Raw genomic sequence first — 26,136 nt, forward strand, 5'->3', positions numbered from 1 at the left:
CTAATAGTACTCGATACAACTCAAACTTTCATTAAAACACACATGCAGGGTACTCAATTAAAGCTACACTCGTTGTGAATCTAGCCAACATGTCAGATTTTTAAAATGCTTTTCGGCGAAAGCATGAGAAGCTATTATCTGATAGCATGCAACCCCCGAAATACCTGAAGGGGACGTAAACAAAATAATTAGCGTAGCCGGCGCTACACAAAACGCAGAAATAAAATATAAAACATTCATTACCTTTGACGAGCTTCTTTGTTGGCACTCCTATATGTCCCATAAACATCTCTAAATGTCCATTTATATAGCCCGTCTGATCCATGAAAAAGCACCGTTCCAAAACGCAACGTCATTTTTTTAAATGAAAAAAAAAAGTTGCCTATAAACTTTGACAAAACACTTCAAACTACTTTTGTAATCCAACTTTAGGTATTAGTAAACGTCAATAATCGATCAAATTGATCACGGGGCGATCTGTATTCAATATCAGCAAGTCTTGAAATCATAGTCCATATTTTCTCTATCAAAACTTCCTCCTGTGTACTCGACGACAGGAAGTGCCTATTCCTCATTCTACCAAGGATAAATTTCAACTCAATTGCCAGTACTGGCGACATCGTGTGGAAGCTGTAGGCATTGTAAACTGGACGCTATCTATTTTCCCTTGCTATAGACAATAAAAAGACTGGCGGAGGGATATTTTTTTTGTGTTTTTTGTGAACAGTTTTCCTTGGGATTTTGCCTCCTTCACACGTTCTGTTATAGTCACAGACATGATTTAACCAGTTTTATAAACTTCAGAGTGTTTTCTATCCACACATACTAATCATATGCATATACTATATTCCTGGCATGAGTAGCAGGACGTTGAAATTTTGTGCGATTTTTACAAAAAGCTGCAAAAATTCGCAGCCTCTTTAAGAGGTTTTAAACAGGTCAACATTCACAGGGCCGGACGAATTACCAGGATGTGTGCTCTGTATATTAATGAAAATGATCTGAATATTTAAATTAAAATGGCCAATGTGGGTGCAATCATTTAGCTGAACATCAAAATAAATGACAACAAAATAATGTTTCAGAAATGCTCATCTGATACGTTTCTAACTACAGAAACGATTTTCAGAACAATCTGTGATGGTGGGTGGGTCATGGCTAAAATGACACGGAGCGACTCGTAGGCCGTGAACCAGGTTTAATGTAATCAAATTGGTGCTGGGCTGGAAGTAAACCTTTACACCATGTTAGTGCTGGGTTGGAAGCCTGATTTGGGCTGTGGTGGTTTATGATTTACATTATGTCACAACTTTGAAACTCTGCCCTCAAGCTATTCAGTCACTACCCCACCTCCACTCTCTCACCCCCCCCCTCTCTCTCACTCCTCTCTCTCCCTCTCTCTCTCTACCCCCCCCCCCCCTCTCTCTCTCTCTCTCTCTCTCTCCCTATCTCTCTCTCCCTCTCTCTCTCTACCCCTCTCTCTCTCTCTCTCTCTCTCTCTCACTCTTTCTCTCTCGCTCTCTCTCTCTCTCTCTCTCTCTACTTCTCTCTCTCTACATCTCTCTCTCTCCCCCTCTCTCTCTCTCTCTCTCTCTCTCTCTCTATCTCAACTCAATTAAAAGGGCTTTATTGGCATGGAAAACACATGTTAACATTGCCAAAGCAAGTAAAATAGATAATAAATAAATGCAAAATAAAAAAATAAAAAATTAACAGTAAACATTACACTCACAAGTCTCAAAGGAATAGAGACATTTCAAATGTGATTTTATGGCTACGCACAGTGTTATAACTGTGTGTAGGAGTAGTAACGTCAGTAGTATCAATAGGACTAGTAACGTCAGTAGTATCAATAGGAGTAGTAACGTCAGTAGTATCAATAGGAGTAGTAACATAAGTATTATCAATAGGAGTAGTAACATCAGTAGTATCAATAGGAGTAGTAACGTCAGTAGTATCAATAGGAGTAGTAACGTCAGTAGTATCAATGTCTCTACTGTAGATGGAACTGTGTGTAGGAGTAGTAACGTCAGTAGTATCAATAGGAGTAGTAACGTCAGTAGTGTCAATAGGAGTAGTAACATCAGTAGTATCAATAGGAGTAGTAACATCAGTAGTATCAATAGGAGTAGTAACGTCAGTAGTATCAATAGGAGTAGTAACGTCAGTAGTATCAATAGGAGTAGTAACATCAGTAGTATCAATAGGAGTAGTAACATCAGTAGTATCAATAGGAGTAGTAACATCAGTAGTATCAATAGGAGTAGTAACATCAGTAGTATCAATAGGAGTAGTAACGTCAGTAGTATCAATAGGAGTAGTAACATCAGTAGTATCAATAGGAGTAGTAACGTCAGTAGTATCAATGTCTCTACTGTAGATGGAACTGTGTGTAGGAGTAGTAACGTCAGTAGTATCAATAGGAGTAGTAACGTCAGTAGTATCAATAGGAGTAGTAACATCAGTAGTATCAATAGGAGTAGTAACGTCAGTAGTATCAATAGGACTAGTAACGTCAGTAGTATCAATAGGAGTAGTAACGTCAGTAGTATCAATAGGAGTAGTAACATCAGTATTATCAATAGGAGTAGTAACATCAGTAGTATCAATAGGAGTAGTAACGTCAGTAGTATCAATAGGAGTAGTAACGTCAGTAGTATCAATGTCTCTACTGTAGATGGAACTGTGTGTAGGAGTAGTAACGTCAGTAGTATCAATAGGAGTAGTAACGTCAGTAGTGTCAATAGGAGTAGTAACATCAGTAGTATCAATAGGAGTAGTAACATCAGTAGTATCAATAGGAGTAGTAACTTCAGTAGTATCAATAGGAGTAGTAACGTCAGTAGTATCAATAGGAGTAGTAACGTCAGTAGTATCAATAGGAGTAGTAACATCAGTAGTATCAATAGGAGTAGTAACGTCAGTAGTATCAATAGGAGTAGTAACGTCAGTAGTGTCAATAGGAGTAGTAACATCAGTAGTATCAATAGGAGTAGTAACATCAGTAGTATCAATAGGAGTAGTAACTTCAGTAGTATCAATAGGAGTAGTAACGTCAGTAGTATCAATAGGAGTAGTAACATCAGTAGTATCAATAGGAGTAGTAACGTCAGTAGTATCAATGTCTCTACTGTAGATGGAACTGTGTGTAGGAGTAGTAACGTCAGTAGTATCAATAGGAGTAGTAACGTCAGTAGTGTCAATAGGAGTAGTAACATCAGTAGTATCAATAGGAGTAGTAACATCAGTAGTATCAATAGGAGTAGTAACGTCAGTAGTATCAATAGGAGTAGTAACGTCAGTAGTATCAATAGGAGTAGTAACGTCAGTAGTATCAATAGGAGTAGTAACATCAGTAGTATCAATAGGAGTAGTAACGTCAGTAGTATCAATAGGAGTAGTAACATCAGTAGTATCAATGTCTCTACTATAGATGGAACTGTGTGTAGGAGTAGTAACGTCAGTAGTATCAATAGGAGTAGTAACATCAGTAGTATCAATGTCTCTACTGTAGATGGAACTGTGTGTAGGAGTAGTAACATCAGTAGTATCAATAGGAGTAGTAACATCAGTAGTATCAATAGGAGTAGTAACATCAGTAGTATCAATAGGAGTAGTAACATCAGTAGTATCAATGTCTATACTGTAGATGGAACTGTGTGTAGGAGTAGTAACGTCAGTAGTATCAATAGGAGTAGTAACATCAGTAGGATCAATGTCTCTACTGTAGATGGAACTGTGTGTAGGAGTAGTAACATCAGTAGTATCAATAGGAGTAGTAACGTCAGTAGTATCAATAGGAGTAGTAACATCAGTAGTATCAATAGGAGTAGTAACGTCAGTAGTATCAATAGGAGTAGTAACATCAGTAGTATCAATAGGAGTAGTAACGTCAGTAGTATCAATAGGAGTAGTAACATCAGTATTATCAATAGGAGTAGTAACGTCAGTAGTATCAATGTCTCTACTGTAGATGGAACTGTGTGTAGGAGTAGTAACATCAGTAGTATCAATAGGAGTAGTAACATCAGTAGTATCAAGGTCTCTACTGTAGATGGAGCTGTGTGTAGGAGTAGTAACATCAGTAGTATCAATAGGAGTAGTAACATCAGTAGTAGCAATAGGAGTAGTAACGTCAGTAGTATCAATAGGAGTAGTAACATCAGTAGTATAAATTGGAGTAGTAACATCAGTATTATCAATAGGAGTAGTAACGTCAGTAGTATCAATAGGAGTAGTAACATCAGTAGTATCAATAGGAGTAGTAACGTCAGTAGTATCAATGTCTCTACTGTAGATGGAACTGTGTGTAGGAGTAGTAACGTCAGTAGTATCAATAGGAGTAGTAACGTCAGTAGTATCAATAGGAGTAGTAACATCAGTAGTATCAATAGGAGTAGTAACATCAGTAGTATCAATAGGAGTAGTAACGTCAGTAGTATCAATAGGAGTAGTAACGTCAGTAGTATCAATAGGAGTAGTAACGTCAGTAGTATCAATGTCTCTACTGTAGATGGAGCTGTGTGTAGGAGTAGTAACATCAGTAGTATCAATAGGAGTAGTAACATCAGTAGTATCAATAGGAGTAGTAACGTCAGTAGTGTCAATAGGAGTAGTAACATCAGTAGTATCAATAGGAGTAGTAACATCAGTAGTATCAATAGGAGTAGTAACGTCAGTAGTATCAATAGGAGTAGTAACATCAGTAGTATCAATGTCTCTACTGTAGATGGAACTGTGTGTAGGAGTAGTAACGTCAGTAGTATCAATAGGAGTAGTAACGTCAGTAGTATCAATAGGAGTAGTAACATCAGTAGTATCAATAGGAGTAGTAACATCAGTAGTATCAATGTCTCTACTGTAGATGGAACTGTGTGTAGGAGTAGTAACATCAGCACAGTAGTATCAAGGTCTCTACTGTAGATGGAACTGTGTGTAGGAGTAGTAACATCAGTAGTATCAATAGGAGTAGTAACATCAGTAGTATCAATAGGAGTAGTAACGTTAGTAGTATCAATGTCTCAACTGTAGATGGAACTGTGTGTAGGAGTAGTAACATCAGCACAGTAGTATCAAGGTCTCTACTGTAGATGGAACTGTGTGTAGGAGTAGTAACATCAGTAGTATCAATAGGAGTAGTAACATAAGTAGTATCAATAGGAGTAGTAACGTCAGTAGTATCAATAGGAGTAGTAACATCAGTAGTATCAATAGGAGTAGTAACATCAGTAGTATCAATAGGAGTAGTAACATCAGTAGTATCAATAGGAGTAGTAACATCAGTAGTATCAATAGGAGTAGTAACGTCAGTAGTATCAATAGGAGTAGTAACATCAGTAGTATCAATAGGAGTAGTAACGTCAGTAGTATCAATAGGAGTAGTAACGTCAGTAGTATCAATAGGAGTAGTAACGTCAGTAGTATCAATGTCTCTACTGTAGATGGAACTGTGTGTAGGAGTAGTAACGTCAGTAGTATCAATAGGAGTAGTAACGTCAGTAGTATCAATAGGAGTAGTAACATCAGTAGTATCAATAGGAGTAGTAACATCAGTAGTATCAATAGGAGTAGTAACGTCAGTAGTATCAATAGGAGTAGTAACATCAGTAGTATCAATGTCTCTACTGTAGATGGAACTGTGTGTAGGAGTAGTAACGTCAGTAGTATCAATAGGAGTAGTAACATCAGTAGTATCAATGTCTCTACTGTAGATGAACTGTGTGTAGGAGTAGTAACGTCAGTAGTATCAATAGGAGTAGTAACGTCAGTAGTATCAATAGGAGTAGTAACATCAGTAGTATCAATAGGAGTAGTAACGTCAGTAGTATCAATGTCTCTACTGTAGATGGAACTGTGTGTAGGAGTAGTAACGTCAGTAGTATCAATAGGAGTAGTAACGTCAGTAGTATCAATAGGAGTAGTAACATCAGTAGTATCAATAGGAGTAGTAACGTCAGTAGTATCAATAGGACTAGTAACGTCAGTAGTATCAATAGGAGTAGTAACGTCAGTAGTATCAATAGGAGTAGTAACATCAGTATTATCAATAGGAGTAGTAACATCAGTAGTATCAATAGGAGTAGTAACGTCAGTAGTATCAATAGGAGTAGTAACGTCAGTAGTATCAATAGGAGTAGTAACGTCAGTAGTATCAATGTCTCTACTGTAGATGGAACTGTGTGTTGGAGTAGTAACGTCAGTAGTATCAATAGGAGTAGTAACGTCAGTAGTGTCAATAGGAGTAGTAACATCAGTAGTATCAATAGGAGTAGTAACATCAGTAGTATCAATAGGAGTAGTAACGTCAGTAGTATCAATAGGAGTAGTAACGTCAGTAGTATTAATAGGAGTAGTAACGTCAGTAGTATCAATAGGAGTAGTAACATCAGTAGTATCAATAGGAGTAGTAACGTCAGTAGTATCAATAGGAGTAGTAACATCAGTAGTATCAATAGGAGTAGTAACGTCAGTAGTATCAATGTCTCTACTGTAGATGGAACTGTGTGTAGGAGTAGTAACGTCAGTAGTATCAATAGGAGTAGTAACGTCAGTAGTATCAATAGGAGTAGTAACATCAGTAGTAGCAATAGGAGTAGTAACGTCAGTAGTATCAATAGGAGTAGTAACATCAGTAGTATCAATAGGAGTAGTAACGTCAGTAGTATCAATGTCTCTACTGTAGATGGAACTGTGTGTAGGAGTAGTAACGTCAGTAGTATCAATAGGAGTAGTAACGTCAGTAGTATCAATAGGAGTAGTAACGTCAGTAGTGTCAATAGGAGTAGTAACATCAGTAGTATCAATAGGAGTAGTAACATCAGTAGTATCAATAGGAGTAGTAACGTCAGTAGTATCAATAGGAGTAGTAACGTCAGTAGTATCAATAGGAGTAGTAACGTCAGTAGTATCAATAGGAGTAGTAACATCAGTAGTATCAATAGGAGTAGTAACGTCAGTAGTATCAATAGGAGTAGTAACATCAGTAGTATCAATGTCTCTACTATAGATGGAACTGTGTGTAGGAGTAGTAACGTCAGTAGTATCAATAGGAGTAGTAACATCAGTAGTATCAATGTCTCTACTGTAGATGGAACTGTGTGTAGGAGTAGTAACATCAGTAGTATCAATAGGAGTAGTAACATCAGTAGTATCAATAGGAGTAGTAACATCAGTAGTATCAATAGGAGTAGTAACATCAGTAGTATCAATGTCTCTACTGTAGATGGAACTGTGTGTAGGAGTAGTAACGTCAGTAGTATCAATAGGAGTAGTAACATCAGTAGTATCAATGTCTCTACTGTAGATGGAACTGTGTGTAGGAGTAGTAACATCAGTAGTATCAATAGGAGTAGTAACGTCAGTAGTATCAATAGGAGTAGTAACATCAGTAGTATCAATAGGAGTAGTAACGTCAGTAGTATCAATAGGAGTAGTAACATCAGTAGTATCAATAGGAGTAGTAACGTCAGTAGTATCAATAGGAGTAGTAACATCAGTATTATCAATAGGAGTAGTAACGTCAGTAGTATCAATGTCTCTACTGTAGATGGAACTGTGTGTAGGAGTAGTAACATCAGTAGTATCAATATTAGTAGTAACATCAGTAGTATCAAGGTCTCTACTGTAGATGGAGCTGTGTGTAGGAGTAGTAACATCAGTAGTATCAATAGGAGTAGTAACATCAGTAGTAGCAATAGGAGTAGTAACGTCAGTAGTATCAATAGGAGTAGTAACATCAGTAGTATAAATTGGAGTAGTAACGTCAGTAGTATCAATAGGAGTAGTAACGTCAGTAGTATCAATAGGAGTAGTAACGTCAGTAGTATCAATGTCTCTACTGTAGATGGAGCTGTGTGTAGGAGTAGTAACATCAGTAGTATCAATAGGAGTAGTAACATCAGTAGTATCAATAGGAGTAGTAACATCAGTAGTGTCAATAGGAGTAGTAACATCAGTAGTATCAATAGGAGTAGTAACATCAGTAGTATCAATAGGAGTAGTAACGTCAGTAGTATCAATAGGAGTAGTAACATCAGTAGTATCAATGTCTCTACTGTAGATGGAACTGTGTGTAGGAGTAGTAACGTCAGTAGTATCAATAGGAGTAGTAACGTCAGTAGTATCAATAGGAGTAGTAACATCAGTAGTATCAATAGGAGTAGTAACATCAGTAGTATCAATGTCTCTACTGTAGATGGAACTGTGTGTAGGAGTAGTAACATCAGCACAGTAGTATCAAGGTCTCTACTGTAGATGGAACTGTGTGTAGGAGTAGTAACATCAGTAGTATCAATAGGAGTAGTAACATCAGTAGTATCAATAGGAGTAGTAACGTTAGTAGTATCAATGTCTCAACTGTAGATGGAACTGTGTGTAGGAGTAGTAACATCAGCACAGTAGTATCAAGGTCTCTACTGTAGATGGAACTGTGTGTAGGAGTAGTAACATCAGTAGTATCAATAGGAGTAGTAACATAAGTAGTATCAATAGGAGTAGTAACATCAGTAGTATCAATAGGAGTAGTAACATCAGTAGTATCAATAGGAGTAGTAACGTCAGTAGTGTCAATAGGAGTAGTAACATCAGTAGTATCAATAGGAGTAGTAACGTCAGTAGTATCAATAGGAGTAGTAACATCAGTAGTATCAATAGGAGTAGTAACGTCAGTAGTATCAATAGGAGTAGTAACATCAGTAGTATCAATAGGAGTAGTAACGTCAGTAGTATCAATGTCTCTACTGTAGATGGAACTGTGTGTAGGAGTAGTAACGTCAGTAGTGTCAATAGGAGTAGTAACATCAGTAGTATCAATAGGAGTAGTAACGTCAGTAGTATCAATAGGAGTAGTAACATCAGTAGTGTCAATAGGAGTAGTAACATCAGTAGTATCAATAGGAGTAGTAACGTCAGTAGTATCAATAGGAGTAGTAACATCAGTAGTATCAATAGGAGTAGTAACATCAGTAGTATCAATAGGAGTAGTAACGTCAGTAGTATCAATAGGAGTAGTAACATCAGTAGTATCAATAGGAGTAGTAACGTCAGTAGTATCAATGTCTCTACTGTAGATGGAACTGTGTGTAGGAGTAGTAACGTCAGTAGTATCAATAGGAGTAGTAACGTCAGTAGTATCAATAGGAGTAGTAACGTCAGTAGTATCAATAGGAGTAGTAACATCAGTAGTATCAATAGGAGTAGTAACGTCAGTAGTATCAATAGGAGTAGTAACATCAGTAGTATCAATGTCTCTACTGTAGATGGAACTGTGTGTAGGAGTAGTAACGTCAGTAGTATCAATAGGAGTAGTAACATCAGTAGTATCAATGTCTCTACTGTAGATGAACTGTGTGTAGGAGTAGTAACGTCAGTAGTATCAATAGGAGTAGTAACGTCAGTAGTATCAATAGGAGTAGTAACATCAGTAGTATCAATAGGAGTAGTAACGTCAGTAGTATCAATAGGAGTAGTAACGTCAGTAGTATCAATAGGAGTAGTAACATCAGTAGTATCAATGTCTCTACTGTAGATGGAACTGTGTGTAGGAGTAGTAACGTCAGTAGTATCAATAGGAGTAGTAACATCAGTACTATCAATGTCTCTACTGTAGATGAACAGTGTGTAGGAGTAGTAACATCAGTAGTATCAATGTCTCTACTATAGATGGAACTGTGTGTAGGAGTAGTACCATCAGTAGTATCAATAGGAGTAGTAACATCAGTAGTATCAATAGGAGTAGTAACGTCAGTAGTATCAATAGGAGTAGTAACATCAGTAGTATCAATAGGAGTAGTAACGTCAGTAGTGTCAATAGGAGTAGTAACATCAGTAGTATCAATAGTAGTAACATCAGTAGTGTCAATAGGAGTAGTAACATCAGTAGTATCAATAGGTGTAGTAACATCAGTAGTATCAATAGGAGTAGTAACGTCAGTAGTGTCAATAGGAGTAGTAACGTCAGTAGTATCAATAGGAGTAGTAACGTCAGTAGTATCAATAGGAGTAGTAACATCAGTAGTATCAATAGGAGTAGTAACATCAGTAGTATCAATGTCTCTACTGTAGATGGAACTGTGTGTAGGACTAGTAACGTCAGTAGTATCAATAGGAGTAGTAACGTCAGTAGTGTCAATAGGAGTAACATCAGTAGTATCAATAGGAGTAGTAACGTCAGTAGTATCAATGTCTCTACTGTAGATGGAACTGTGTGTAGGAGTAGTAACATCAGTAGTATCAGTAGGAGTAGTAACGTCAGTAGTATCAATAGGAGTAGTAACGTCAGTAGTATCAATAGGAGTAGTAACATCAGTAGTATCAATAGTAGTAACATCAGTAGTGTCAATAGGAGTAGTAACGTCAGTAGTGTCAATAGGAGTAGTAACGTCAGTAGTATCAATAGGAGTAGTAACGTCAGTAGTATCAATAGGAGTAGTAACATCAGTAGTATCAATAGTAGTAACATCAGTAGTATCAATAGGAGTAGTAACATCAGTAGTATCAATAGGAGTAGTAACGTCAGTAGTATCAATGTCTCTACTGTAGATGAACTGTGTGTAGGAGTAGTAACATCAGTAGTATCAATAGGAGTAGTAACGTCAGTAGTATCAATAGGAGTAGTAACATCAGTAGTATCAATAGGAGTAGTAACGTCAGTAGTATCAATGTCTCTACTGTAGATGAACTGTGTGTAGGAGTAGTAACATCAGTAGTATCAATAGGAGTAGTAACATCAGTAGTATCAATAGGAGTAGTAACATCAGTAGTATCAATAGGAGTAGTAACATCAGTAGTATCAATAGGAGTAGTAACATCAGTAGTATCAATAGGAGTAGTAACATCAGTAGTATCAATAGGAGTAGTAACATCAGTAGTATCAATAGGAGTAGTAACGTCAGTAGTATCAATGTCTCTACTGTAGATGGAACTGTGTGTAGGAGTAGTAACATCAGTAGTATCAATAGGAGTAGTACCGTCAGTAGTGTCAATAGGAGTAGTAACATCAGTAGTATCAATAGGAGTAGTAACATCAGTAGTGTCAATAGGAGTAGTAACGTCAGTAGTATCAATAGGAGTAGTAACGTCAGTAGTATCAATAGGAGTAGTAACATCAGTAGTATCAATAGGAGTAGTAACGTCAGTAGTATCAATAGGAGTAGTAACATCAGTAGTATCAATAGGAGTAGTAACGTCAGTAGTATCAATAGGAGTAGTAACATCAGTAGTGTCAATAGGAGTAGTAACGTCAGTAGTATCAATAGGAGTAGTAACATCAGTAGTATCAATGTCTCTACTGTAGATGAACTGTGTGTAGGAGTAGTAACATCAGCAGTATCAATGTCTCTACTGTAGATGGAGCTGTGTGTAGGAGTAGTAACGTCAGTAGTATCAATGTCTCTACTGTAGATGGAACTGTGTCTAGGAGTAGTAATTATATATAGTAATAGTTATTTGCACAAATAGTTAAAGTACAAAAGGGAAAATAAATCAACATAAATATGGGTTGTATTTACAATGGTGTTTGTTCTTCACTGGTTGCCCTTTTCTTGTGGCAACAGGTCACAAATCTTGCTGCTGTGATGTCACACTGTGGTATTTCACCCAGTAGATATGGGAGTTTATCAAAATGTGATTTGTTTTGGAATTCTTTGTGGGTCTGTGTAATCTGAGGGAAATATGTGTCTCTAATAGAGTCATATATTGGACAGGAGGTTAGGAAGTGCAGCTCAGTTTCCACCTCATTTTGTGGGCAGTGAGCACATAGCCTGTCTTCTCTTGAGAGCCTTGTCTGCCTACGGCGGCCTTTCTCAATAGCAAGGCTATGCTCACTGAGTCTGTACAAGATTTCCTTAATTTTGGGTCAGTCACAGTGGTCAGGTATTCTGCCTCTGTGTACTCTCTGTTCAGGGCCAAATAGCATTCTAGTTTGCTCTGTTTTTTTGTTAATTCTTTCCAATGTGTCAAGTAATTATCTTTTTGTTTTCTCATGATTTGGCTGGGTCTAATTGTGCTGCTGTCCTGGTGCTCTGTGGGGTATGTTTGTGTTTGTGAACAGAGCCCCAGGACCAGCTTGCTTAGGGGACTCTTCTCCAGGTTCATCTCTCTGTAGGCGATGGCTTTGTTATGGAAGGTTTGGGAATCACTTCCTTTTAGGTGGTTGTAGATTTTTAACAGCTCTTTTCCGGATTTTGATAATTAGTGGATATCGGCCTAATTTTGCTCTGCGTGAATTATTTGGTGTTTTACGTTGGTACACGGAGGGTATTTTAGCATAATTCTGCCCTCTTTCTCCCTTCGTCTCTTCTCTGGTTAGAATAACATACCGGCAGAGTGAGGTTGTTAAAGGAGGCATCATGTTAGTCAGCCTAAAGACAGGAAGCTGGAACCTGATGTGATGTGGGACACGGAGAGAGAGAGAGAGAGAGACGGAGAGAGATGGAGAGAGACAGACAGAGAGAGATGGAGAGAGACAGACAGAGAGAGAGATGGAGAGAGACATACAGAGAGAGTGATGGAGAGAGACAGAGAGAGAGATGGAGAGAGACCGACAGAGAGAGAGAGAGATGGAGAGAGACAGACAGAGTGAGGTTGTTAAAGGAGGCATCATGTTAGTCAGCCTAAAGACAGGAAGCTGGAACCTGATGTGATGTGGGACACGGAGAGAGAGATGGAGAGAGACGGAGAGAGATGGAGAGAGACAGACAGAGAGAGATGGAGAGAGACAGACAGAGAGAGAGAGAGATGGAGAGAGACAGACAGAGTGAGGTTGTTAAAGGAGGCATCATGTTAGTCAGCCTAAAGACAGGAAGCTGGAACCTGATGTGATGTGGGACACGGAGAGAGAGAGAGAGAGAGACGGAGAGAGATGGAGAGAGACAGACAGAGTGAGGTTGTTAAAGGAGGCATCATGTTAGTCAGCCTAAAGACAGGAAGCTGGAACCTAATGTGATGTGGGACACGGAGAGAGAGAGAGAGAGAGACGGAGAGAGATGGAGAGAGACAGACAGAGTGAGGTTGTTAAAGGAGGCATCATGTTAGTCAGCCTAAAGACAGGAAGCTGGAACCTAATGTGATGTGGGACACGGAGAGAGAGAGAGAGAGACGGAGAGAGATGGAGAGAGACAGACAGAGTGAGGTTGTTAAAGGAGGCATCATGTTAGTCAGCCTAAAGACAGGAAGCTGGAACCTGATGTGATGTGGGACACGGAGAGAGAGAGAGAGAGAGACGGAGAGACTACTTCTGTATATTATCTACCTCACTTGTTTTGGAAATGTTGACATGTGTTTACCATGCCAATAAAGCCCCTTGAATTGAATTGAGACGAGAGGAGAGAGAGAGATGAGGAGAGATGAACAGAGGTACAGGAAGCTGGAACAAGCCTAATGTGATGGGGGATACAGAGAGAGAGATGGAGAGAGACAGACAGAGAGAGAGAGAGATGGAGAGAGACAGACAGAGAGAGAGAGAGATGGAGAGAGACAGACAGAGAGAGAGAGAGACGGAGAGACTACTTCTGTATATTATCTACCTCACTTGTTTTGGAAATGTTGACATGTGTTTACCATGCCAATAAAGCCCCTTGAATTGAATTGAGACGAGAGGAGAGAGAGAGATGAGGAGAGATGAACAGAGGTACAGGAAGCTGGAACAAGCCTAATGTGATGGGGGATACAGAGAGAGAGAGAGATGGAGAGAGACAGACAGAGAGAGAGAGAGAGATGGAGAGAGACAGACAGAGAGAGAGAGATGGAGAGAGACAGACAGAGAGAGAGAGATGGAGAGAGACAGACAAAGAGAGAGATGGAGAGAGACAGACAAAGAGAGAGATGGAGAGAGACAGACAGAGAGAGAGAGATGGAGAGAGACAGACAGAGAGATGGAGAGAGACAGACAGAGAGAGAGATGGAGAGAGACAGCGAGAGAGATGGAGAGAGACAGACAGAGAGATGGAGAGAGACAGACAGAGAGAGAGAGATGGAGAGAGAGACAGAGAGAGAGATGGAGAGAGAGACAGAGAGAGAGAGATGGAGAGAGACAGACAGAGAGAGAGATGGAGAGACAGACAGAGAGATGGAGAGAGACAGACAGACAGAGAGAGAGATGGAGAGAGACAGCGAGAGAGATGGAGAGAGACAGACAGAGAGATGGAGAGAGACAGCGAGAGAGAGAGAGATGGAGAGAGACAGACAGAGAGATGGAGAGAGACAGACAGAGAGAGAGATGGAGAGAGACAGCGAGAGAGATGGAGAGAGACAGACAGAGAGATGGAGAGAGACAGACAGAGAGAGAGATGGAGAGAGACAGCGAGAGAGATGGAGAGAGACAGACAGAGAGATGGAGAGAGACAGACAGAGAGAGAGAGATGGAGAGAGAGACAGAGAGAGAGATGGAGAGAGAGACAGAGAGAGAGAGATGGAGAGAGACAGACAGAGAGAGAGATGGAGAGAGACAGACAGAGAGATGGAGAGAGACAGACAGAGAGAGAGATGGAGAGAGACAGCGAGAGAGATGGAGAGAGACAGACAGAGAGATGGAGAGAGACAGACAGACAGAGAGAGAGATGGAGAGAGACAGCGAGAGAGATGGAGAGAGACAGACAGAGAGATGGAGAGAGACAGCGAGAGAGAGAGAGATGGAGAGAGACAGACAGAGAGATGGAGAGAGACAGACAGAGAGAGAGATGGAGAGAGACAGCGAGAGAGATGGAGAGAGACAGACAGAGAGATGGAGAGAGACAGACAGAGAGAGAGATGGAGAGAGACAGCGAGAGAGATGGAGAGAGACAGACAGAGAGATGGAGAGAGACAGACAGAGAGAGAGAGATGGAGAGAGAGACAGAGCGAGAGATGGAGAGAGAGACAGAGAGAGAGAGATGGAGAGAGACAGACAAAGAGAGAGATGGAGAGAGACAGACAAAGAGAGAGATGGAGAGAGACAGACAGAGAGAGAGAGATGGAGAGAGACAGACAGAGAGATGGAGAGAGACAGACAGAGAGAGAGATGGAGAGAGACAGCGAGAGAGATGGAGAGAGACAGACAGAGAGATGGAGAGAGACAGACAGAGAGAGAGAGATGGAGAGAGAGACAGAGAGAGAGATGGAGAGAGAGACAGAGAGAGAGAGATGGAGAGAGACAGACAGAGAGAGAGATGGAGAGACAGACAGAGAGATGGAGAGAGACAGACAGACAGAGAGAGAGATGGAGAGAGACAGCGAGAGAGATGGAGAGAGACAGACAGAGAGATGGAGAGAGACAGCGAGAGAGAGAGAGATGGAGAGAGACAGACAGAGAGATGGAGAGAGACAGACAGAGAGAGAGATGGAGAGAGACAGCGAGAGAGATGGAGAGAGACAGACAGAGAGATGGAGAGAGACAGACAGAGAGAGAGATGGAGAGAGACAGCGAGAGAGATGGAGAGAGACAGACAGAGAGATGGAGAGAGACAGACAGAGAGAGAGAGATGGAGAGAGAGACAGAGAGAGAGATGGAGAGAGAGACAGAGAGAGAGAGATGGAGAGAGACAGACAGAGAGAGAGATGGAGAGAGACAGACAGAGAGATGGAGAGAGACAGACAGAGAGAGAGATGGAGAGAGACAGCGAGAGAGATGGAGAGAGACAGACAGAGAGATGGAGAGAGACAGACAGAGATGGAGAGAGACAGACAGAGAGAGAGAGATGGAGAGAGACAGACAGAGAGATGGAGAGAGACAGACAGAGAGAGAGATGGAGAGAGACAGCGAGAGAGATGGAGAGAGACAGACAGAGAGATGGAGAGAGACAGACAGAGAGAGAGAGAGATGGAGAGAGAGACAGAGAGAGAGATGGAGAGAGAGACAGAGAGAGAGATGGAGAGAGACACAGAGAGAGAGATGGAGAGAGACAGACAGTGAGAGAGATGGAGAGAGACAGACAGAGAGAGAGCGATGGAGAGAGACAGACAGAGAGAGAGAGATGGAGAGAGAGACAGAGAGAGAGAGATGGAGAGAGACAGACAGAGAGAGAGATGGAGAGAGACAGACAGAGAGAGAGAGCGATGGAGAGAGACAGACAGAGAGAGAGAGCGATGGAGAGAGACAGACAGAGAGAGAGATGGAGAGAGACAGACAGAGAGAGAGATGGAGAGAGACAGACAGAGAGATGGAGAGAGACAGACAGAGAGAGAGAGATGGAGAGAGACAGACAGAGTGAGAGATGGAGAGAGACAGACAGAGAGATGGAGAGAGACAGACAGAGAGAGATGGAGAGAGACAGACAGAGAAAGAGATCAAATCAAATCAAATGTATTTGTCACATACACATGGTTAGCAGATGTTAATGCGAGTGTAGCGAAATGCTTGTGCTTCTAGTTCCGACAATGCAGTAATAACCAACAAGTAATCTAACTAACAATTCCAAAACTACTACCTTATAGACACAAGTGTAAGGGGATAAAGAATATGTACATAAGGATATATGAATGAGTGATGGTACAGAGCGGCATAGGCAAGATACAGTAGATGGTATCGAGTACAGTATATACATATGAGATGAGTATGTAAACAAAGTGGCATAGTTAAAGTGGCTAGTGATACATGTATTACATAAAGATGCAGTAGATGATATAGAGTACAGTATATATATATACATATGAGATGAGTGATGTAGGGTATGTAAACATTATATTAAGTAGCATTAAAGTGGCTAGTGATATATTTTACATCATTTCCCATCAATTCCCATTATTAAAGTGGCTGGAGTTGAGTCAGTGTCAGTGTGTTGGCAGCAGCCACTCAATGTTAGTGGTGGCTGTTTAACAGTCTGATGGCCTTGAGATAGAAGCTGTTTTTCAGTCTCTCGGTCCCAGCTTTGATGCACCTGTACTGACCTCGCCTTCTGGATGATAGCGGGGTGAACAGGCAGTGGCTCGGGTGGTTGATGTCCTTGATGATCTTTATGGCCTTCCTGTGACATCGGGTGGTGTAGGTGTCCTGGAGGGCAGGTAGTTTGCCCCCGGTGATGCGTTGTGCAGACCTCACTACCCTCTGGAGAGCCTTACGGTTGTGGGCGGAGCAGTTGCCGTACCAGGCGGTGATACAGCCTGACAGGATGCTCTCGATTGTGCATCTGTAGAAGTTTGTTAGTGCTTTTGGTGACAAGCCGAATTTCTTCAGCCTCCTGAGGTTGAGCCGTTGAATTGAGATTCTACTTTGTCTCTGTACTGACGCTTAGCTTGTTTGATTGCCTTGCGGAGGGAATAGCTACACTGTTTGTATTCGGTCATGTTTCCGGTCACCTTGCCCTGATTAAAAGCAGTGGTTCGTGCTTTCAGTTTCACGCGAATGCTGCCATCAATCCACGGTTTCTGGTTTGGGAATGTTTTAATCGTTGCTATGGGAACGACATCTTCAACGCACGTTCAAATGAACTCGCTCACCGAATCAGCGTATTCGTCAATGTTGTTGTCTGACGCAATACGAAACATATCCCAGTCCACGTGATGGAAGCAGTCTTGGAGTGTGGAATCAGATTGGTCGGACCAGCGTTGGACAGACCTCAGCGTGGGAGCCTCTTGTTTTAGTTTCTGTCTGTAGGCAGGGATCAACAAAATGGAGTCGTGGTCAGCTTTTCCGAAAGGGGGGCGGGGCAGGGCCTTATATGCGTCGCGGAAGTTAGAGTAACAATGATCCAAGGTTTTTCCAGCCCTGGTTGCGCAATCGATATGCTGATACAATTTAGGGAGTCTTGTTTTCAGATTAGCCTTGTTAAAATCCCCAGCTACAATGAATGCAGCCTCCGGATATATGGATTCCAGTTTGCAAAGAGTCAAATAAAGTTTGTTCAGAGCCATCGATGTGTCTGCTTGGGGTACCAATGTAAGAAATAACACGTAAAAAAACAAAAAACTGCATAGTTTCCTAGGAACGCGAAGCGAGGCGGCCATCTCTGTCGGCGCCGGAGAGAGACAGACAGAGAGAGAGAGATGGAGAGAGACAGACAGAGAGAGAGAGATGGAGAGAGACAGACAGAGAGAGAGATGGAAAGAGACAGACAGAGAGAGAGATGGAAAGAGACAGCGAGAGAGATGTTACTACTCCTACACACAGTTCCATCTACAGTAGAGACATTAACACTACTGATGTTACAACACACAGCCTGACAAAAGAGATAGTGGATAAGATAGAGTGAGAGTTTAGAGAGGGGGATACAGAGGGAGATGGAGAGAAAGAGGTGGAGAGAGAGTGGAGAGAGAGAGTGGAAGGGATAGTGGAGAGAGAGGGGTGAGGGAGAGGGAGATTGAGAGAGGTGGAGAGGGAGAGAGTGGAGAGAGAGAGTGGCATGGAGTGTGGAGAGAGAGGAGGTAGGGCGATAGAGAGAGGTGGAGAGGGAGAGAGTGGAGAGAGAGAGTGGCAGGGAGAGTGGAGAGAGAGGACCTCCTCTCCTCATATGTAATCACCAGGCCCTCTCTCTACCTCCTCTCTCTCTACCTCCTCTCTCCATATGTAATCACCAGGCCCTCTCTCTACCTCCTCTCTCTACCTCCTCTCTCCATATGTAATCACCAGGCCCTCTCTCTACCTCCTCTCTCTACCTCCATACTCCTCCTCCTGTCTCTTCTCTTTCTACTGATATTAGCTTTCTACTTCTGTGACATGCCTGGTAACAATTCCTTCTCCCCCTCTCCCTCCCTCTCTTCCCCTCCCTGCCTCTCCTCCCCCCCCCCCACCCTCCCTCCCCCCATCTCCCCCCTCTCCCCCTCTCCCTCTCTCTCCCTCCCTCCCCCATCTCCCCCCTCTCCCTCCCCAGGATGTGAAGTCTACGTTCTTCCAGTTTGGAGCGTCTCTGATGCAGGAGGCGTTACTGATGATGAACATAATGGAGGAATATGACTGGCACATCTTCTCCATAGTCACCTCTAAGTTCCCCGGGTACCAGGTACACACACACACACACACACACACAGACAGACAGAGAGACAGACAGACAGACAGACAGACAGACAGACACACACACACATTACACACACACACACACACAAACACCCCCACCCCCCAGTAACACCCCCACCCCCCAGTAACCGTTGTGTCTGTCTGTAGGAGTTTATAAATGTCCTGCGTGTGACGGTGGACCACAGCTTTGTGCGTTGGGACCTTCAGAGTGTCGTCACGCTGGACGCTGTGGACGGAGACGCCAACTCTAAAGCTCATATCCAGCTGAAGAGGATCCAGAGTCCTGTAATACTGCTGTACTGCTCCAAGGAGGAGGCTAGGTACTAGAGGCTGTTATACTGCTACTAGGAAGAGGCTAGGTACTAGAGGCTGTTATACTGTTATACTGCTACTAGGAAGAGGCTAGGTACTAGAGGCTGTTATACTGTTATACTGCTGCAAGGAAGAGGCTAGGTACTAGAGGCTGTTATACTGCTGCTAGGAAGAGGCTAGGTACTAGAGGCTGTAATACTGCTGCTAGGAAGAGGCTAGGTACTAGAGGCTGTAATACTGTTATACTGCTGCTAGGAAGAAGCTAGGTACTAGAGGCTGTTATACTGCTACTAGGAAGAGACTAGGTACTAGAGGCTGTTATACTGCTACTAGGAAGAGGCTAGGTACTAGAGGCTATTATACTGTTATACTGCTGCTAGGAAGAGGCTAGGTACTAGAGGCTGTTATACTGCTGCTAGGAAGAGGCTAGGTACTAGAGGCTGTTATACTACTACTAGGAAGAGGCTAGGTACTAGAGGCTGTTATACTGTTATACTGCTGCTAGGAAGAGGCTAGGTACTAGAGGCTGTTATACTGCTACTAGGAAGAGGCTAGGTACTAGAGGCTGTTATACTGCTACTAGGAAGAGGCTAGGTACTAGAGGCTGTTATACTGCTACTAGGAAGAGGCTAGGTACTAGAGGCTGTTATACTGCTACTAGGAAGAGGCTAGGTACTAGAGGCTGTTATACTGCTCCAAGGAAGAGGCTAGGTACTAGAGGCTGTTATACTGCTACTAGGAAGAGGCTAGGTACTAGAGGCTGTTATACTGTTATACTGCTGCTAGGAAGAGGCTAGGTACTAGAGGCTGTTATACTGTTATACTGCTGCTAGGAAGAGGCTAGGTACTAGAGGCTGTTATACTGCTGCTAGGAAGAGGCTAGGTACTAGAGGCTGTTATACTGCTACTAGGAAGAGGCTAGGTACTAGAGGCTGTTATACTGTTGCTAGGAAGAGGCTAGGTACTAGAGGCTGTTATACTGCTACTAGGAAGAGGCTAGGTACTAGAGGCTGTTATACTGCTCCAAGGAAGAGGCTAGGTACTAGAGGCTGTTATACTGCTACTAGGAAGAGGCTAGGTACTAGAGGCTGTTATACTGTTATACTGCTGCTAGGAAGAGGCTAGGTACTAGAGGCTGTTATACTGTTATACTGCTGCTAGGAAGAGGCTAGGTACTAGAGGCTGTTATACTGCTGCTAGGAAGAGGCTAGGTACTAGAGGCTGTTATACTGCTACTAGGAAGAGGCTAGGTACTAGAGGCTGTTATACTGTTGCTAGGAAGAGGCTAGGTACTAGAGGCTGTTATACTGCTACTAGGAAGAGGCTAGGTACTAGAGGCTGTTATACTACTACTAGGAAGAGGCTAGGTACTAGAGGCTGTTATACTATTATACTGCTGCTAGGAAGAGGCTAGGTACTAGAGGCTGTTATACTGCTACTAGGAAGAGGCTAGGTACTAGAGGCTGTTATAATGCTACTAGGAAGAGGCTAGGTACTAGAGGCTGTTATACTGCTACTAGGAAGAGGCTAGGTACTAGAGGCTGTTATAATGCTACTAGGAAGAGGCTAGGTACTAGAGGCTGTTATACTGTTATACTGCTCCAAATGAAGAGGGTAGGTACTAGAGGCTGTTATACTGCTGCTAGGAAGAGACTAGGTACTAGAGGCTGTTATACTGCTACTAGGAAGAGGCTAGGTACTAGAGGCTGTTATACTGCTACTAGGAAGAGGCTAGGTACTAGAGGCTGTTATACTGTTATACTGCTACTAGGAAGAGGCTAGGTACTAGAGGCTGTTATACTGTTATACTGCTCCAAATGAAGAGGGTAGGTACTAGAGGCTGTTATACTGCTGTACTGCTACTAGGAAGAGGCTAGGTACTAGAGGCTGTTATACTGTTATACTGCTGCTAGGAAGAGGCTAGGTACTAGAGGCTGTTATACTGCTACTAGGAAGAGGCTAGGTACTAGAGGCTGTTATACTGTTATACTGCTGCTAGGAAGAGGCTAGGTACTAGAGGCTGTTATACTATTTAACTGTGTTGATCCCGGTTCCCCATTTAACTGTGTTGATCCCGGTTCCCCATTTAACTGTGTTGATCCTGGTTCACCATTTAACTGTGTTGATCCTGGTTCACCATTTAACTGTGTTGATCCTGGTTCACCATTTAACTGTGTTGATCCTGGTTCACCAGCTGATCCTGGTTCACCATTTAACTGTGTTGATCCTGGTTCACCATTTAACTGTGTTGATCCTGGTTCTCCATTTAACTGTGTTGATCCTGGTTCTCCATTTAACTGTGCTGATCCTGGTTCTCCATTTAACTGTGTTGATCCTGGTTCACCATTTAACTGTGTTGATCCTGGTTCACCATTTAACTGTGTTGATCCTGGTTCTCCATTTAACTGTGTTGATCCTGGTTCTCCATTTAACTGTGTTGATCCTGGTTCACCATTTAACTGTGTTGATCCTGGTTCACCATTTAACTGTGTTGATCCTGGTTCACCATTTAACTGTGTTGATCCTGGTTCACCATTTAACTGTGTTGATCCTGGTTCACCATTTAACTGTGTTGATCCTGGTTCACCATTTAACTGTGTTAATCCTGGTTCACCATTTAACTGTGTTGATCCTGGTTCTCCATTTAACTGTGTTGATCCTGGTTCTCCATTTAACTGTGTTGATCCTGGTTCTCCATTTAACTGTGTTGATCCTGGTTCACCATTTAACTGTGCTGATCCTGGTTCCCCATTTAACTGTGTTGATCCTGGTTCCCCATTTAACTGTGCTGATCCTGGACCGTCAATATATTAGTTCATAAACATAATGGATTCATGAAGATAGCTCAGTCAGGCCGTTTACCATTGTCTACTTAAAATGGAGTAGCTGCCTCTTAGACACCAGTGATATAGCATCTGGTTCTGGTCTACTTAGTTCATTGATTTCCATGGAAACCTTACAAATGAGGGTGTGGGATGTCTCACTTCATCTTCCTTCTCCAGTATATTATTCTAAACAATCTGATCCCCCTGCAGGTATATATTGGAAGAGGCCAGGTCTCTGGGTCTGACTGGGTCGGGCTACATCTGGATCGTACCAAGTCTGACCACAGGGAACCCCGACTTCACCCCAGACATCTATCCCCTGGGGATGATCTCTGTGTCCTACAACGAGATGGAGTATCCCTTGGAGAGCCGCCTTAGAGACGGAGTGGGCATCATCGCCACGGCAGCCGTCGCCATGCTGAGGGAGAAAGGGGAGGTGCCAGAACCCCAAGGGAACTGCTACAGCCAATCAGAGAAGGGAAAGACTCTGCCCAGCGCCCTGAGAGGGTAAAAGAGGGAGTGGTGTGTGTGTCCTATCAAAATCAAATAACATTTTATTCATCACATAATGCCCCACAATGTATCAGCTTTGAGTCGTCTTCGGTATGTCTGGATCAGCTTTGAGTCGTCTTGGGTATGTCTGGATCAGCTTTGAGTCGTCTTGGGTATGTCTGTATTAGCTTTGAGTCGTCTTGAGTATGTCTGTAACAGCTTTGAGTCGTCTTGGGTATGTCTGTATCAGCTTTGAGTCATCTTGGGTATGTCTGGATCAACTTTGAGTCGTCTTGGGTATGTCTGTATCAGCGTTGAGTCGTCTTGGGTATGTCTGGCTCAGCTTTGAGTCGTCTTGAGTATGTCTGTATTAGCTTTGAGTCGTCTTGGGTATGTCTGGATCAGCTTTGAGTCGTCTTGGGTATGTCTGTATCAGCTTTGAGTCGTCTTGGGTATGTCTGGATCAGCGTTGAGTCGTCTTGGGTATGTCTGTATTAGCTTTGAGTCATTTTAGGTATGTCTGTATCAGCTTTGAGTCGTCTTGAGTATGTTTGTATCAGCTTTGAGTCGTCTTGGGTATGTCTGCATCAGAGTTGAGTCGTCTTGGTATGTCTGTATCAGCTTTGAATTGTCTTGGGTATGTCTGGATCAGCGTTGAGTCGTCTTGGGTATGTCTGGATCAGCGTTGAGTCGTCTTGGGTATGTCTGTGTCAGCTTTGAGTCGACTTGGGTATATCTGCATCAGCGTTGAGTCGTCTTGGGTATGTCTGTATTAGCTTTGAGTCGTCTTGGGTATGTCTGTATTAGCTTTACAGTCTTGGGTATGTCTGGATCAGCGTTTAGTCGTCTTGGGTATGTCTGGATCAGCTTTGAGTCGTCTTGGGTATGTCTGTATCAGCTTTGAGTCGTCTTGGGTATGTCTGGATCAGCGTTGAGTCGTCTTGGGTATGTCTGTATCAGCTTTGAGTCGTCTTGGGTATGTCTGTATCAGCTTTGAGTCGTCTTGAGTATGTTTGTATCAGCTTTGAGTCGTCTTGGGTATGTCTGCATCAGAGTTGAGTCGTCTTGGTATGTCTGTATCAGCTTTGAATTGTCTTGGGTATGTCTGGATCAGCGTTGAGTCGTCTTGGGTATGTCTGGATCAGCGTTGAGTCGTCTTGGGTATGTCTGTGTCAGCTTTGAGTCGACTTGGGTATATCTGCATCAGCGTTGAGTCGTCTTGGGTATGTCTGTATTAGCTTTGAGTCGTCTTGGGTATGTCTGTATTAGCTTTACAGTCTTGGGTATGTCTGGATCAGCGTTTAGTCGTCTTGGGTATGTCTGGATCAGCTTTGAGTCGTCTTGGGTATGTCTGTATCAGCTTTGAGTCGTCTTGGGTATGTCTGGATCAGCGTTGAGTCGTCTTGGGTATGTCTGTATCAGCTTTGAGTCGTCTTGGGTATGTCTGGATCAGCTTTGAGTCATCTTGGGTATGTCTGGATCAGCTTTGAGTCGTCTTGTGTATGTCTGGATCAGCTTTGCACATCAGGATTTGAGGATTTTCTCCCATTCTTTGTAATCTCTCTTCAGTTCGATGGGGAGACGGCGGTGAACAGTAATTTCCACAGATTTTCAATTGGATTCAAGTCTGGGCTTTGGCTGGGCCACTCAAGGAGTTTCACATTCTTATTCTGAAGCCATTCCAGCGTTGCTTTGGCGGTATGACTCTGATGGAGACCAGCTCTAGGCAGAGTCTGGGTAGACTGATGGAGACCAGCTCTAGGCAGAGTCTGGGTAGACTGATGGAGACCAGCTCTAGGCAGATTCTGGGTAGACTCTGATGGAGACCAGCTCTAGGCAGAGTCTGGGTAGACTCTGATGGAGACCAGCTCTAGGCAGATTCTGGGTAGACTCTGATGGAGACCAGCTCTAGGCAGAGTCTGGGTAGACTCTGATGGAGACCAGCTCTAGGCAGATTCTGGGTAGACTCTGATGGAGACGAGCTCTAGGCAGATTCTGGGTAGACTCTGATGGAGACCAGCTCTAGGCAGAGTCTGGGTAGACTGATGGAGACCAGCTCTAGGCAGAGTCTGGGTAGACTGATGGAGACCAGCTCTAGGCAGATTCTGGGTAGACTCTGATGGAGACCAGCTCTAGGCAGAGTCTGGGTAGACTCTGATGGAGACCAGCTCTAGGCAGATTCTGGGTAGACTCTGATGGAGACCAGCTCTAGGCAGAGTCTGGGTAGACTCTGATGGACACCAGCTCTAGGCAGAGTCTGGGTAGACTCTGATGGAGACCAGCTCTAGGCAGAGTCTGGGTAGACTCTGATGGAGACCAGCTCTAGGCAGATTCTGGGTAGACTCTGATGGAGACCTGCTCTAGGCAGAGTCTGGGTAGACTCTGATGGAGACCAGCTCTAGGCAGATTCTGGGTAGACTCTGATGGAGACCAGCTCTAGGCAGAGTCTGGGTAGACTCTGATGGACACCAGCAGTAGGCAGAGTCTGGGTAGACTCTGATGGACACCAGCTCTAGGCAGATTCTGGGTAGACTCTGATGGAGACCAGCTCTAGGCAGAGTCTGGGTAGACTCTGATGGACACCAGCTCTAGGCAGATTCTGGGTAGACTCTGATGGAGACCAGCTCTAGGCAGATTCTGGGTAGACTCTGATGGACACCAGCTCTAGGCAGATTCTGGGTAGACCCTGATGGAGACCAGCTCTAGGCAGAGTCTGGGTAGACTCTGATGGAGACAAGCTATATATATGCCTTATCACAATTCTATCTCTGATATCTACAGACAGTTCCTCAGACTTTAAGGTATAGTCAATGTGCCCTTTATGGTATAGTCAATGTACCCTTGAGCAAGGCACTTAACCCTAGTTGCTACTGTAGGTCTCTCTAGATAAGAGAGTCTGCTAAATTACTCACTACTGTAGTGTATCTGGATCAGAGAGTCTGCTAAATGACTCACTACTGTAGTGTCTCTGGATCAGAGTCTGCTAAATGACTCACTACTGTAGTGTCTCTGGATCAGAGAGTGCTTAATGACTCACTACTGTAGTGTCTCTGGATCAGAGAGTCTGCTAAATGACTCACTACTGTAGTGTCTCTGGATCAGAGAGTCTGCTAAATGACTCACTACTGTAGTGTCTCTGGATCAGAGAGTCGGCTAAATGACTCACTACTGTAGTGTCTCTGGATCAGAGAGTCTGCTAAATGACTCACTACTGTAGTGGCTCTGGATCAGAGAGTCTGCTAAATGACTCACTACTGTAGTGTCTCTGGATAAGAGTCTGCTAAATGACTCACTACTGTAGTGTCTCTGGATAAGAGAGTCTGCTAAATGACTCACTACTGTAGTGTCTCTGGATCAGAGAGTCTGCTAAATGACTCACTACTGTAGTGTCTCTGGATCAGAGAGTCTGCTAAATGACTCACTACTGTAGTGTCTCTGGATAGGAGAGTCTGCTAAATGACTCACTACTGTAGTGGCTCTGGATCAGAGAGTCTGCTAAATGACTCACTACTGTAGTGTCTCTGGATAAGAGTCTGCTAAATGACTCACTACTGTAGTGTCTCTGGATCAGAGAGTCTGCTAAAT

The 26,136-nt window shown here is 42.8% G+C and overlaps 1 protein-coding gene across 1 annotated transcript in view; it reads left to right on the forward strand.

Annotated features, from left to right (window-relative positions):
- The window catches only part of LOC118940215 (glutamate receptor ionotropic, NMDA 2A), a 196,699-nt gene that overhangs the window by 69,145 nt on the left and 101,418 nt on the right, over nucleotides 1-26,136 (forward strand). The window contains exons 5-7 of the mRNA XM_090194736.1: nucleotides 18,780-18,908; nucleotides 19,070-19,242; nucleotides 22,270-22,566. Of these exons, the coding sequence (XP_090050862.1) occupies nucleotides 18,780-18,908; nucleotides 19,070-19,242; nucleotides 22,270-22,566 (599 nt within the window). The remainder of the gene's footprint in view (nucleotides 1-18,779; nucleotides 18,909-19,069; nucleotides 19,243-22,269; nucleotides 22,567-26,136) is intronic.

Source organism: Oncorhynchus mykiss, chromosome 13 (assembly GCF_057628025.1).
Source record: "Oncorhynchus mykiss isolate SJ-2025 chromosome 13, ASM5762802v1, whole genome shotgun sequence".
NCBI lineage: Eukaryota > Metazoa > Chordata > Actinopteri > Salmoniformes > Salmonidae > Oncorhynchus > Oncorhynchus mykiss.